General features: G+C 43.2%; 1 protein-coding gene across 5 annotated transcripts in view; it reads right to left on the bottom strand.

Annotated features, from left to right (window-relative positions):
* Window positions 1-15,375, bottom strand: part of ENAH (ENAH actin regulator) — a 72,549-nt gene extending 57,174 nt beyond the window's left edge. Inside the window, exon 1 of one of the 5 annotated variants that reach the window (XM_083733266.1) lies at window positions 14,951-15,375. In XM_083733266.1, the coding sequence (XP_083589392.1) occupies window positions 14,951-14,955 (5 nt within the window). In that variant the 5' untranslated portion in view covers window positions 14,956-15,375. Of the gene's footprint in view, window positions 1-11,770; window positions 11,836-14,945 lie in introns of those variants that run through there. The other 4 variants (XM_083733268.1, XM_083733271.1, XM_083733272.1 and 1 more) reach the window with 4 other exon arrangements.
* Window positions 15,376-15,416: the final 41 nt, after the last annotated feature.

Genomic DNA, 15,416 nt, shown 5'->3' with positions numbered 1-15,416 from the left:
GATGTGGTGACAGTGATAGGTGTCTGTTTCTTTCACAAAAATCATGTTTTACTAGAAAACCAGTTTCTACCATGCAATCCACGGTTTCCAGCCAGGGCTGAATGAATGCCATGATTCTCTAGAAAAGTTTCACTACTGGTTGCAGCAAATCGTGGTAAGTTTGTCTGAGATAGGACTTAGGAGGAAAACCTGTTTCTGAACGTCAAGCGCATCCCGACACCATTTCTTGCAAGTTGTTCCGGAAGGTCAGTAGACTTTCAGAGGGACACAGCGAACTGCCAAGAAGTGGGTGGGAAAGTCTATTCCAACCTATTCTATGTGTAAAACTCCACTTAATGATTGTTAGGATCATAGCTGTCAACTTTTCCCTTTTCTTGTGAAGAATCCTATTCGGAATAAGGGAATTTCCCTTAAAAAAGGGAAACGTTGACAGCTATGGTTAGGATTCAACCCATAGTCTAGAATAAATCAGCATATTTTTTTTCATATGGTTGGAAATACAGGTGTGTCAATCTTTGGAGAATAAAGACTATGTCACTTTTTATGTAACCAGGGTTATAACATACGTTAAATGATCTAAACTTGTATCCAATCTTTAACAAATGTAAGTGTTGTGTCCAATTCTTCCATTTGCAGAAGAACCTTGATCTCTCAGCTAATGGAAATGGAGGGGAGGTGGTTTTTGCAGATTCCCTGTTTCCCCTGTAGCTCCCTACACCACCTTCCACGCTGTTCTCTTCCACAATGCCTCCAACCTTCTTGCCAGGGGTGTGGGCAAAAGCCTTATCCCCTCCTCTTCCATTAGCAGAGGCTTCCACTGGATCGAAAGCTCTTCTACCACCTGAAGGCACAACAGGATTCAACCCTGATGTTACAACAGGTATATAGAGGAATAAAATGAATATGCAGAGCAAACAATTTAACATATTGTGCTCCAAGTAACACTGTTGCATGGCAACAAGAATCTACTGCAGGGAAGTAGAAAACCTTTTGATTTGCCAAATTACAGTTCTTTCTGGAAGAAAAAGGGAAGTCAAGCAGTAGAGGAAACTAAACCTAGATCTTGAGGAAAGCTGCAGTTCATCTATTGAACTGATTGTCCACTGCTAGAACTCCCTACTCAGCCTGCTCTTTGACTCTCTCCCATACACCCACAGGACCACATTTTCAGTGCCTTCAGAAATTGTGTCCCAGCTTACTCCGATAACAAATAATTCTAAAGAATAACTACACCCTCAGTAGAAATTTACCATTTCCAGAAATTATGAATCCATAGGAGGGGGGAGAGTGTGGTGGGTTTTTTTAATGGACATATTAGTAAATTCAGAAATACGCAATACTTATTTTGGTATCAGAGCTAAGCTTCCTTCACTACTTTGAGAGCATAAAATTTCTTCAGTTGGCTCCAGAGAAAAACTAGTAAAGAAAGAACTTCTCCCAGAAGCACCCATACAAAAACCTTTTCCAATGCTCTAAATTAGTTTGTACAGTGGTGCCTCGCAAGACGAAATAAATTCGTTCCGCAAGTCTTTTCGTCTCGTGAGTTTTTCGTCTTGCGAAGCACGGTTTCCCATAGGAATGCATTGAAAATCAATCAATGCGTTCCTATGGAAACCGCCTTCAGACCAGGTCCGGGGGCAGTCTGTCCCCCGACCTCTTCTGAAGGCCGGCGGGGGGCGAAAGTCTTTGCTTCCCCCCCGCCTGCCTTCCCGGGACAGCGGAGACTTCTCCGCTGTCCCGGGGCGATCTTAAAATGCTGGCGGGCGGCAGCGAAAGGTCTTTGCTCCCCCCGCCTGCCTTCAAAAGCCACCCGGGAGCATTTTAAAATCGCCCCGGGACAGCGGAGGAATTCTCCGCTGTCCCGGGGCGATTTAAAAGCCCCCGGGAAGGCAGGCAGGGGGGACAAAGACTTTTGCCCCCCGCCCGCCTTCAGAAGAGGTCCAGGACCTCTTCTGAAGGCGGGCGGGGGGCAAAAGTCTTTGCTCCCCCCCGCCTGCCTTCAAAAGCCATCCGGGATAGCGGGAAGCGCTTCCCTGCTATCCCGGACTGCTTTTAAAATGCTGGCGGTGGGGAGCAAAGCCTTTCGGCCCCCGCCGGCCTTCCTGGACCTCTTCTGAAGGCCGGAGGGGGGGAAAAGGCTTTGCTCCCCACCGCTAGCATTTAAAAGAGGTCCCCGGAGATTTCCCTATGGGCTTTCTTCTTGCGAAGCAAGCCCATAGGGAAATTCGTTTTGCGAAGCGCCTCCAAAACGGAAAACCCTTTCGTCTAGCGGGTTTTTCGTCTTGCGAGGCGTTCGTCTTGCGGGGCACCACTGTATTTGCTGACCTCAGCTAATGAAATGTTCTCATTAAGTATGCATACCAGTAGCTCCAGACATGTATAGGTCTCCCTCATCTTAGTTTTGATTAACACATAGCTGATTAACACATAGTTTAATCAAGCTATCCAAAAGCACACCTTTAATTTGATTCTCCAGAGAGCCTGGTTGCAGTTAACAGGTCATCTGTAAATCACCGTCACCATTTTCTGCATCCATTCTGCACCCATGGCAACTCCTTGTCACCTATCAAGACCCTTTCACTTCTAGATCATAAGAGGAAATTCTCACCAGGTGTAGTCTGGCCTATTTAAGCAATAGGTTTCCACCTAGGTTTCAGTGTTCAGTCTTGAAGTTCAACTGTTTGGTTTAGATCAGGCTGCTCTAGCCCCCATCATGGTGAGCCTTGGACACATTCTTGGATAGGCTGTTCTATGGGTCTAGGAAGAGGATTACTTCACCGGACAGGCTGCGCCAACAGTTTTCCTTTATTTAGCTAGCTTGGTCCCCTTTTCCTTCCTTGTTCCTTGATATTCCTTTCCAAGTTCAGGTTTGTTGTTCTGAACTTGCTTCAGTTGAGATTTTATGGAACGTGCTTCCTCTCCCAGCGATACTCAAGCAAGTTTCACAAGGTCACAAGCTTCAGGGACTTGCATAGCCTGGACAGCTACAGCTCCAGCCAGTCCAGGAATATTAATCATTCTGGTGCTAATGATGAACTCCAGGCTCACTCCCACCACCTTCTCCTCTCACATCTAGAAGGACCTTGTTGAAGCATCCCTTTCCTTTTGAACTCTGCTCTTTTCTTCCGCTCTAAATTTATTCCCACTGGCACTAGCAGTGTGTACTTCTCCAAAAGATAATCTCATCCCCTACATACCTAACCAATCACTGTACTTTGCAGGAGAGTGCATCCTGCAGATACCATCCTATCAGGAAGTCTACTTCGCACAATATTGGAATCAGGCCTTTAGTCATGGTGACACCTGCCCCTTCTCAACTCCCTCGTTGCATATCAGACAGGTTGCTTCAGTAACGGCTAAAGACATTCCTATTTTAAGGAGTCTTCAAAAATCTTTATCACAGTTGGTATCTGTATTAAATTTGGATTGATTTTATATATGTGCTGTTACTTGTTTTTGGATAGGCAACTGTTTTATATCTGTAAACTGCTTTGGCATGCTCCATGGGAAGTGATTCATAAATGAAATTGACAATGATAATGATAATGATAATGATGATATCTAATTCCTCCTCTTATACCAGTTGGGCTCTACTTCTCTCTCTCTCTCTCTCTCTCTCTCTCTCTCTTGCTAAACTCTCCCTTTATTTGGTAAGGGGCTTTTCCCACCTCAAACTGCCCTAGCTGCAACTAAGCAGCCAATCCGACTTTAATGCTACTTGATTAATCAGTCCTTTTTCATTCTGTAACAACTTTTATATTAACCAATGTCTTAACTTGTAATAAAATTCTACATTTTTAAAATTCTGAATTCTGGTTTGTTGCTGACTTCCTCTCTCTCTATATATATTATGACTTGAAGAGTAACCTCCCTTTGGGGTACCATGTCTCTAAACTAAAGATATATTATTACATGTATCAGTCAAGTACAAGTGTACACAAGTGTGTTTGCATGAATGTATGATCTAGAACACACAAGTGACATCCACACAATATACTCAAAGCTGTCTTATATCACTTTAACCAGCAACATCCCCCCCCAAAAAAATCCTTGGAACTGTAGCTTGGGTTCTCAAAATTGTAGCTGTAAGGAGTTTCTCAACCTTAATAAACTACCTCCACAGCCTCTCTCAGTTGAAAGACCCACCCACACTGCAAGGCACACTCTTGGCCTGCCCCCCCCCCCTGCACTCTTAGATGATGGGTGAATGGGGGCTTAATTTGAATCCTTTGTTATGGTCCGTGATGCAGTTTTTATTTTCAGGAACTCCAAAATCCCCTCTTTATTTCACTGGCTGGTAAAACTCTTTTTATTCTAGCAGGCTTTTGCCTGCTGCTGTCATTGTTAATTGTCATCTCCACTGTTGTTACATTTAAATGGATTTTAATGCTATATGTTTTATCTATTATTGTTGTTGCATTTAGTAATTTATATTTCTATTGTATTGTGATTTTTTTGAGTCTGAAAAACAACATATATATATACATACTTTTTTAAAAAAAACAGTGCAACTGAATTGCACCTGAAAACCTATTAATCAATGGGACTCTTATTACATCAGTGCAGTTTGCTCTCTTTGGCCAGGACCAGTTACAAACCGGTGTTCCATATTCTGGATCAGCTGATATTTCTGAATGATCTTCAAATGCAACTCAGGTGCAGGGCGTAATAGTAAATCTGCTCAGGTATTTTATCAGTGAATGTTTAACACTGACAGTCAGTTCAGTGAGCTGTTTACAGTACTGAGATTTTAAAATACCCAAATGAATTTGCTTTGGCAAATGGGAAAACTCCTTTGACAGAGAGTGATCGGATTGCTTAAGGAATGTGCCCAACATCCACCAAATTATGCAGTAAAATGTGGGCTGGTATTAGTGAACATTGCATTCAATTTGCAAGTTGCAATGACATTAGTGGGCTCAGTGATCAATATAAGTCATGCCAAACCCATTATAAATATGACCCCCAATTCCAACTTCTAAAAATGAATGGGCAAAAGATAGATCAGAATCTACTGGTGGGTCAGTAGGTGACTTGAAAGAGTTTCCAACTCCTAACTGTTTAACAACAGCAGCAACAAAAGTCCTCTTCTTTCTTCTTTCATATTAGGCTGTTAGGATCCCTGCTGATCTGTAGTAAATTTGTATGTATTTTTGCATGTCAACTGATAATAGTGTACAGTAGTCACATTATATGTGAAGGTCCAGTTACAGAGGCAGCATGAAAACACAAATTCACATACTGTCTAGCCAAAATTTACCTGGTTGCTTTCTGGCGGGAAGGGTGGTGGGATGAAGTCCTACACAGAAGCCCTCTCAGTGTCTCCACTATCTTCCCTTCACTCCTCAACACACGGCAGCTGCATATTGCTTTGCCTCCTCTTTGGGGTATTGCAGTGAGAGTCAGGAGCAGCAACCCAGTTCCCTCACCGTTGACCATGACAGTGGGGTGATCAGTTTTGGTGGCGGTGGCAGCTTTCTGGGCAATGGTTGCAGTGGAGGAAGAGGAGAGATAAAGGTGGAAGGGAGAAGATGGAGGGATGCATACAAAAGTGCCAGCTCCATCAATTCTAGCCTTTTTCTTTAGTCTGCATCTCTCTCTGCCGCCGCCCTCCTCCTCCTCCCTTCCACCTTTGTCTCTCCCGCACCACAACTTCCCTGCTGGTTGCCGCAGCCAAGGGAGCTGGCACTGGGACCCCCTAGAGAGAAACGAAATACTGAAAGCTACAAGCTGGAGTTGAGCACATGTAATTGATTCAGCGCAAGTTAAATGCGCATGTGATGCGACAACACTGTATATAGCTCATGGCATGGCATGGATAACGAACTCTGTCCCTTGGGTCACCACTTGGTATCTGACTCCAAACCAATCATTTTGCACTCAGCTCTGGATTGGTGAATCTTGAAAGAGTTCTAGTAAACAAAAACAAACAAAAATAAGTTGGATCCCTGCATCTGCACACACTTGTTCTGTAAGACAATGGAATTGCACAAGCCACTACTTCTTATCAGGACAGAATATACGGTATATTGTCTGCAACATTGTTATCAAGCATGCCAATGCAAATTCCCTCGGAATGGTTTTATAATTTGAAAGCAGAACCTTTGGAGAACCTACTAGCCAAGGTTTTGTTTTTAACTGAAGAAGTTGGGGATCAAACCTAGGCCTTCAGCATGCGACACATGCGCTCTACACCTTTGCTTTCACATTTTCACTCATGACAATGAATGCTTCACTGCTTAATAGCAGATGTAGCAAATGACAGCCTCCCTCACAAATTTGGAGATGAAGAACTGAGTAGCAGTTGGGTAGTAACCCTCAGTTCCACAACACAATTGCTTCATTTAAGATGAGAGTCACAATCCTGGACTTAGCTCAGCATGACAGCATGAAGACCAAGTGTCTAAGGCCTTCCAGAAGTAATTGCAGGGCAAAACATTTTATTATTCTTATTGTTAAATTTGTATACTGCCCTTCATCTGTAGATCTCAGGGAGGTTCACAAAATCAAAATACAGTATGAAAACACAAAATACATAATAAAAACAAGAGCAAACAAACAAAAGACGCCCACAAACCAATAACCACCCACAAACAGATTTAAAAGGGTATATATGGGAAGTTAACGAGCCCAAAGCCTGCTTGAAAAGGAGTGTTTATCCCTGTCCATGTCAAAGGGAAACACTTTTGCACAAACCATGGTGTTGAGTATCCCCACTTTATGTATGTTTATGTGTGCATGTGTGCTCAAATGCATACACATGCACACACACACATTTTTAAAAAGAACTTGCTTTGGTATAGCTCCAGACCAGCAAGACAGACGGACAGACAGACATTTATTTAATTTGTACACCACCCTTCATCCGAAGATCACAGTGGTTCACAACATAAAAGTATGACATGAGAACACAGAATACACAATAGAAAAACAAACCAATACCCCCTCCCAAAAACACATTTAAAAGACTATAGAAAGTTATAGAACGTTTAATTAGCCAAAAGCCTGGTTATAGAAAAATGTTTTTGCCTGGTGCTTAAAGATATGTAATGAAGCTGCCAGGCAAACATCCTTGGGGAAAGCATTGCTTCATGCTAACCACAGTTTAGAACAAACTATGGTATAAGTTGATAAACCATTGGTCTAATCATGTTTACAGTGCTTGTCTGCTTTTTCTGTCTTCCCATCTCTACAACGAAGCAATTTTTCAAAGTAGAAAAATTGCCTCAACTGTAATTTGTCAATTCAACATTATGCCAAACCAACCATGTTTTTCAAATCCACTTCAACACACGGCTTTCAATTCCAGTTTGCAACTATAGTTCTTCAGTTCAGACATTATATTAAACCACAGCTAAAATAAGGTAAGTCAGAGGTACCCATGTTTGACTTTATGTCTGAACTTCTTCCAAAGTCCACAATATTTTGACTGGAATTTGTAACCAAGCCAAAAACTGTTGCCAGATTGTTGGCCCTATACCAACAGCAGCTGCAAAGAAGACCTCTGCACCCCTCTTTCCTGCTTGAAAACATTGAGCCAAGCTTGACCTGGGCTACTGTTCTGCATGTGTCCTGTATCTCTGCACAGCAGCAAAAGCATCCCTCTTTCTTGCTCCAGAAAATGGAATCATGGAATCGGTGGGGCTCTGGACACTTTGCCATGCAGTTGCCAAACACCCAAACATGGACATAGGAAGGGAGCAGGATGACCAGAAACCTGCCAGACAATCCCCACCCATCTCTCTATCTGCAGCACTTCAAGTATGTGAAGAAGTCTTGCTCATCATGCTCGCCCAACGGCAGTTCACTACGGTGAATAAAACTGACAGGGCCTGTTTCATTGGACATTCATTACATCTGAATCAACGTTTGCCTAGCACTGCAACCCAGATTTGATCCTGGGGTCCATTTATCAAGGTGTGGTTGGAATATATGACTGAACACAGACAATGTCAAGGTGACACTGAAGTTTTACCAGTACCATTGAATTTGAACTTTTATGGCCATGCACTCCTGAAAAATCATAGATAATTCACCGATGAGAGCATATGCTTACATACAGTCATACCTTGGGTTAAAGACGCTTCAGGTTAAATCTTTTCAGATAGCATCCCGCGGCAACCCGGAAGTAACCGAACGGGTTACTTCCGGACTTCGCTGCTCGCGCAGACGCTCAAAATGACATCATATGCATGTGCAGAAGTGATGAATCGTGACCCGCGCATGCGCACAGACATGGGTTGTGTTCCTCTCAGGCTGCGAACGGGGCTCTGGAACAGATCCCGTTCGCAACCAGAGTACCACTGTATTTATTTATTTATATTATTTTATTTTACATATGGCACATGTAAGACCCCAATTCAGTATGTCTCATCGACTTAAAAGGGCAGCAGACAGCTGAGCAGAAAAAGTCATCTGCATCAAACATTGTGGATCCAACATCATCATTGTGGACTCAACAAATGGACTAAAGCACTTCCTAGGAAGATATCGTTAGTCTGTATCTCTGTCTCCTGCATGTCACATTTCTGAAAAAAATCAACAGGCATGCTTCCCTCAGAGGCTAACAGGGGGGAAAGGCCATAGTTCAGTGGTGGAGTAACTACTTTGCATGTAGAATGTGTCACATTCAATTTCTAGCCTATCCAGGCAAGACTGAGTGAGAACCCAGACAGAAAAACTCTAGAGAATCACTGCCAATCAGTATACACAATCCTGAGCTAAATGGTCTGATTCAGTATGAGGTAGCTTCCTAAATGTCTATAATCGTATGAAAGAAAATCCTAAAGTGGGAAACGATGACTGAAAATAGCAGGGCCATTCAAGTCAAACATTTAGCCCATAATAGAACCAAAAGGAAATGCCACTAGAATCTGCACTGGATTCAAACACGTTCAACTATTCATCCTAATAATTAATATGGGGGGAAACAAGACAACACCCTTGTACTCTCAACCACTGTGAGGTAAACCTATTTTCCCCAGGAACAAGCAACACCGACATTTCCCCAAGTTGAAATTTGATTTTTCAGTTTATGGTATGACTATGGTCGTGCCAATAATACGTTCAACACACTATGAGTTCATATTGTTTGTAGTGTTGCCACCCTCTGGTAAGGTCTTCTCTCCATTTACCAGACGTTGCATTAAAGCTTGGTAAAAATGTATTAACATAGACACAAGTTATAAATTACATTTCTAAAATAACATGAAGCATCTGGGTGTCCCAAACAGAGTATCAGATTGTTCTAAAGTAACTGAAAATACTTTCTTTGGAAAAAACACAGGAAGATTGTTTTCTTGCTAATGTGCTGAATTTACTGCTTTTGATACTACCTATGATTTCATATTTACATATTAACAAAAACTTATTTTTACTTTCAGTTGAAATTTCACATTATGGATGTGCAAAGAAATGGATATTTAATAAATGATCTCAAAAATTCTGCATGACCTTTAGAAAATTCTCTCTCCCCATTACCCCTCCCCACAGTGAAATGTAGGAAAACTTGAAGTTACCAATCTATAAAACACCACAGTGAAACATTACACCAAAAACACCTTCCTTTGTTTTACAGAAGTGACCTGGTTCACACATTACACTAAATCATTGGTTCCCAAAGTGGGTGGTACCACCCCTTGGGAAGCAGTGGGATTGCCTAGGACAGTGGTTTTCAACCAGTGTGCCATGGCACCCTGGGGTGCCTTGAATGGTGGTCAGGGGTGCCACGGGCAACACTGGCCTCTGTCCCCCTTTCCTTCCCTCCCTCCTCTGATGCTCTCTTGTGTCTCTGCCTTCCAAAGGCTTGTGCGGCTGTTTCTTACAGCAGCCCTGGCTACAAGCTCCCCAGGCAAATGGTGCCTCTGGGGCTGGCCAGGGGGTGCTTTCCAGGCCCCTGTAGGGCAGTGTGAGGAGGCACCTCTCTTTGGGGCAAGGGGGGCAGCTCAGAGACCAAGGGCAGCAGCAGTGGCTGCCTGGAGGACTTCCAAGGAGAGAGAAGAAACTGAGGGAACACTTCACAAGGGAGGGTGTTTGAAAAGCGGTGAAGGGCTGCCGGCTCTGCAGGCAAAGGGTGACATAATCTGGCTCCTGAGCCCCACGGGGTGCCGCAGAAAGAATGTAGTTAGTCAAGGGAGCCGTGGACCCAAAAATGTGGACCCCCCCTGACCCTGGGGGTGCTAAGAGGCAAGGGGGCAGCAGGGAGGTGCTGGATACATAAATGACTTTAAGACTTTGAAAATCTGGCATCCCTGGATCAAGTTCACCAATTTAGATGAATTAAGCTAAACAGTTTTAATGGGATTTTTAATAAATGTGTACTTAATTGCTACTGTTTTGAATTCTTTTTGTGTCGTTCTCTTCCTTACTGGGTGGTGCAAACCACTATTCTATATAATGCTTTTTATAGGGTTGAGTAGGGGGTTCTGCCCTAGAATTTGCTCTTGGGGTTCCCCTCACCCTCTGAAATAGAATTGTGGGTGGTGTGAAGGGGGAGGGGGAGGATAGGTTATCCTCGAAGTCATTCCACATGTGCAATGATTTAGCTGAATATAACGCAAAGGCTTAATATGAACAAGCAGTGTGCTGATTCAATTGTGTCATCCTTTCTCCCATTTCTTTTTATGCTGTTGGGAACAAACCATAGTTTGGTTTGTTGAGTTATCTGAACTCAAACTTGCAGTTTGTTGCCCCCAAACAAACCATAAATGGCAAGTCAAGAACAAATCTTGGCTTCTGCCTTATGATTATTTGGAAATAAACAAATCACAAGTCCAGGTCCAGATGACACAATAAGCCATACCAGGTACATGAGTGGGGGAGGAGTGAAGCAGCAACTTTGACACTGCTTGTACATGATCAGAAAGCAAATAACAAACCTAGGCTTCAGACTGTGGTTTCTTTGGAATGAAACCAGAATGTAGCTCATACACAGAATCATTTGCTTATCTGCAGATTGTGGCTAAGTGTGGCATCTGATTGAAACCACTAGTGAGGAAAGCAGAAGGAGGGGAAATGTTTCAGAAACCATACTCAAACTCAGCTTTGGTTTTATCACATTTCAAATGACAAAATAAGAAAAATCCCTGGACATTTTATATAATATGATACGTATATCTTCAAAATGGCCCATTATTGGTTCATTCAAGCAACACCACTTAATGAACCCGAGTCCAACGGAAGTAATACATATGCTCTGTACCCAGATATAATGAAAAATTCTACATCCCTTTTTTATTGCTGAAATGCTTCTTTTTGTATAGCCTCTGTATTGCCTAGATCCATATTATAACCAAGTTTTCATACATGTTATTAGTTGCATAAATGCACTAAAACATCTAAATTACTTACTATTTCAACATGTGCAAAAGCTCACAATGGTCTACAGCACTTGTTCACTCAAATAACTAAAGCTTAAAAAACCCAGCTATTCATATAGACTGCTTTACAAATACTTCAGATTTGACTCAAACATGTTATCCCACCACTCTGCAGTACTTGCTCATACTCAGAGACCTTATTACTTAAAGGTATTGAATATCACCAACATTAGACATAACCATTTTCAAAGGCACCAACAGTAATTGTTGCAAAGGAACTGAATTTAAAACATCAATGGCATATCTAACTCCTTGACTGCGTACATTCATGCCTGTGGTCAAAATCACTAAAAATATTCAATGTTTCACCATACTGGAAGATGAATAATCTCCCCAACACTTCACACAATACAACATTTACCAAGATGGCAAAGTGGAGGGAGGTCACCCACCTGACTGGCCTACTTGTCTAAGTGCCCACAGCAATGCATCTCCTTGACTTCGCTTCATTTTTTCAGAATCCTAAGCAACCAAGAGGAGAGGAGAGAAAGACTATATACTCTTTTCTTGTACTGTCTTCACAATCCTTCCAGAGTAGATCAATGAGAGGAGACTGAGAATCAGGAGTTCTCCTGCCCCAATTCCCATGGTGACTTGCAGTTCTAAACCAGAGCAAAACCAAAGTTGCTACATTACATGTCTGTACTGAATAAAAATAGTGATTTCACTACTTCCTGGGAAAACACGCAATCCATACTTCTGCGAATTCATGACACTGGCTTAATAGGACCATGCCACAGAAGATGTTCTTGTAAATACTAACAGAATTAATGAGGTTTTAAAACAGCTGTTCTTGTTTTGTTTCAAACATATTAACTTGCTATTATATAATTATACTAACTTACATTGATAATATTGCATTGCTATTATATTAAATTACATTTCAAAGCCATTATTTGTACCTGAATATAGTTATAGCAGCACCTATTGTTTCAAACTGGTATTATCAACCTATTATGAACAATAGGCCACAAAACTTGAATACCACTTAAAGATACAGCAGGGACATAAAGTCACTACTAAGCAGTTATGTTCTGGCTAGGATAAATTCTATGCTCATAATAATAAACTAGCCAATAGATCACAGAATACTTTTTTAAAGTATGTGTTTTAAATTGTAACAAACTTGTTTGTTCCCCCTTCATGTACTTGCTTAGTTATAACCTTTCATGTGCATTAAGTACCTTGATACTTGCAATAAAAATCCAAAGAATGTACGTTATAGTCTTTAAAAAGTATTGAAAATATCAAAGTTTAAGAAAACTAATTGTGCAAGTTATGTTGTAAGAAGTTTATACAGTAAAATGACTGACTGATAAATCAAGGGCAGCCAATTTAGCATACTAATGCCCTCACTTCTTAAGAAATGTTTGCCAGGAATACAGCTTAGTACTTCAACTAGCTGACATATGTTTAAATAAATAGTAGCCCATCAACACCAACACTAGAACACATATCAATACATCTTTTTGCCATGTGTTCAACACATTACAGACATACCCTACAATTAATGCAAGGCACTTTTAAAAGGGTTTTAGTGTGTCCACAAAAGAACTCACAACCATACAACCATCCTTTAAAAAAAACAATCTCTGTAGTATCTGGGCATTCTAAGACACAATCAAATGCAAACAAAAGTTGTGGAAATTCTGATATTTGTACTTAGAACATCAAATATCAGAATATTATAATTTCTAATCTGTTTCTAATATTCTAATACACACCACTGGAAAAGTAAATGGGAAGATTTCAGAAACGCTACTATGTAAGTAAACTAAAGGTAAACAAATATATAGGGCACTCAGCTCTAATTCAGGTAGAACACACAATATATGGCATTTTCTGGTTGTGCGTTGTATAAATATAGCTGGTTTCCTCAATATATTCGCAGAGGATTTGTAAAATACATTTATACCTCGCTCACACACTAGGAGGACACCCAACAATGAAATGAATGAACAAAACCACAGATTTATAAACGGACCAAGTGAGAGCCATGAGAAGTACTAAACGTGGGTGCAGGCTGCCAAGACTGCACAGCTTATGTACATTCTCTGCTAAACTTTTTTTCAGAAGAAAGTACTTAAAATTCCTGGTGAAGTCAAGTTACTTGACATTTTGTCTCACTAAATGAAGTGGTGGGCCATATCATGTGAATCTTATTGTATTACATTCTAAAGGGCTTGGCAACTGTTGGTCATTAATCTTTAACACAAAGGAAATTCAAATACAGTGACAAGTTGTTGTGGTTTTTTTTTTGGGGGGGGGGGAGTAATTTAGTCCCAATCCCAATAGTTTAACCTACAAGGATAGGGTCCCCCTGGAGCCTGGTGAACAGCCTAGCAAGTCCCCTGTCCAAAGTGTTGCGTCAAAGTGGTGAAAGAATATAAAATACAGAAATTAAAAACCGTTTAGCCATGGGAGTGGGGGAGGGGAGATACCCACTTCACTACTGACATTATGTGAAGAAACCCCTTTTAAAGCAAAAACAGAAAACCCACCCAAACACATATTCGTCATTGCTAGTGTTGTGTATGTGATTTTCTCCTATTTATCGATTACACAAAGAAAAACCCAGCAGGGGCTGCTGCAATGCAACATACGCCGATTTCAGACTGGAGCGGGGGGGGGGGGCATTCTTTTTCACTTCTACGCCTTGAATTCTGTAGCTGGGGCGAACAGATAGGTGATTCTATGCCTTGCTTTTAACCGCGAATAAAGGGCACCGAAAATAGCCCGTCCTCTTCCCTCCAGCTCCAGTTGCCCCTCCCAAAGAAAATAAAGGTGGTTTTTCAACCCTCCAAACGAACCAGTGTCACCTTTCCCCCTTCCTTTCTGTGCAAACCCCCCCCCCCACACACACACCCCAAAAGCTCTTCCACAACCCTTGCTTGCAACAAAAGCTCTGCACGCCAGATGAGCCATTATTATCCCTATGGTCACACCATCAGCAATCCCTTTTCTTTTTCTCCTGCCGGCAAACACGCACACGCAAACTTCCCCCCATTCTAGAGAAAAGAACAATGCGGGGGGGGGGGGAGGAGAGAGATAGGGAGAAGGACATGCAACTACAACACCGCGGGAAACCAATGCAAAATTTGGAAGGGGGGGGAGAGGGGAGAGAGGAAAAACATGGGGGTGAGAGAAGAAACCTCCCCCCCCCAACCCTGCTTTTTCGCCGCAGCTCCTTCCCTCCAAACCGGCCGACACTTCCCATATCCCACCCGAGGCTTCCCTATTAAGACGACCCCCCCCAGTCATGCCCACCCCGTCGGGGTTTCCCCCTCGAGCCCTCAGTCGCTCCACTCGAGAGGGGGCCCTTCCTCAACCCACCCGCGCAAGGCTTCCCCGTTCTCGGCTGCAACCTCTTCCCCCTCCTCCACCACCCCAAACCGTCGCAACAACAACAAAAAAGCCCTCCATGGACACGGACCCACAAGGCCCCCCTCTCGACATAATGGTTCCCCTCCTTGCAGAGGAGGAAAGAGTAAAACGGCTGCCCCCCAAACACACACACACACACACACACACACAAATGCATGCATGCATGGATGCACACGCACACACTTCACCTCATGTTGCTGCCCAGGGGCCGGGGGGGCGTCTTCCCCCCCGCTCCTCGCTCTTCTCTCCTCAGGAGCCGGCTGGGTCGTTCTCAATAGGCGACGAGTGCGGAGGGAGGGAGGGAGGGGAGGAGGAGGAAGAGGAGCAGCAGCAGCGGGGAGGGGGGTCCCCCCGCAGGCGCCAGCCAGTCCCTGCCTTGGCAACCCTGAGACTGGCTCGCCTTGCCTTGCCTGCGCCCTCCGGCTTGGCTGCTTTGGCCCAACCCGACCACAGCGGGGAGTCCAAGGAGGGAGGGAAGAAAGGGAGGGAGGAATGGCGCACGCGGAGGGGGGGAGGAGGAGCGGGAGGAGGGGAGAACAAGAGAAGGTGGGAGCGTCGGGAACGCGGGGGGCAGCGCGCGAGCGGCTCGCTCGAGACGCTGGCTTGCATAGGGGGGGCGGGGACGCAGGGGGGACGCCAAGGGGGCGGAGCAGA

Source organism: Podarcis gaigeae (assembly GCF_964106915.1).
Source record: "Podarcis gaigeae genome assembly, chromosome: 3".
NCBI classification, from domain to species: Eukaryota; Metazoa; Chordata; class Lepidosauria; order Squamata; family Lacertidae; genus Podarcis; species Podarcis gaigeae.
This window is presented reverse-complemented; position numbering and strand designations above follow the sequence as displayed.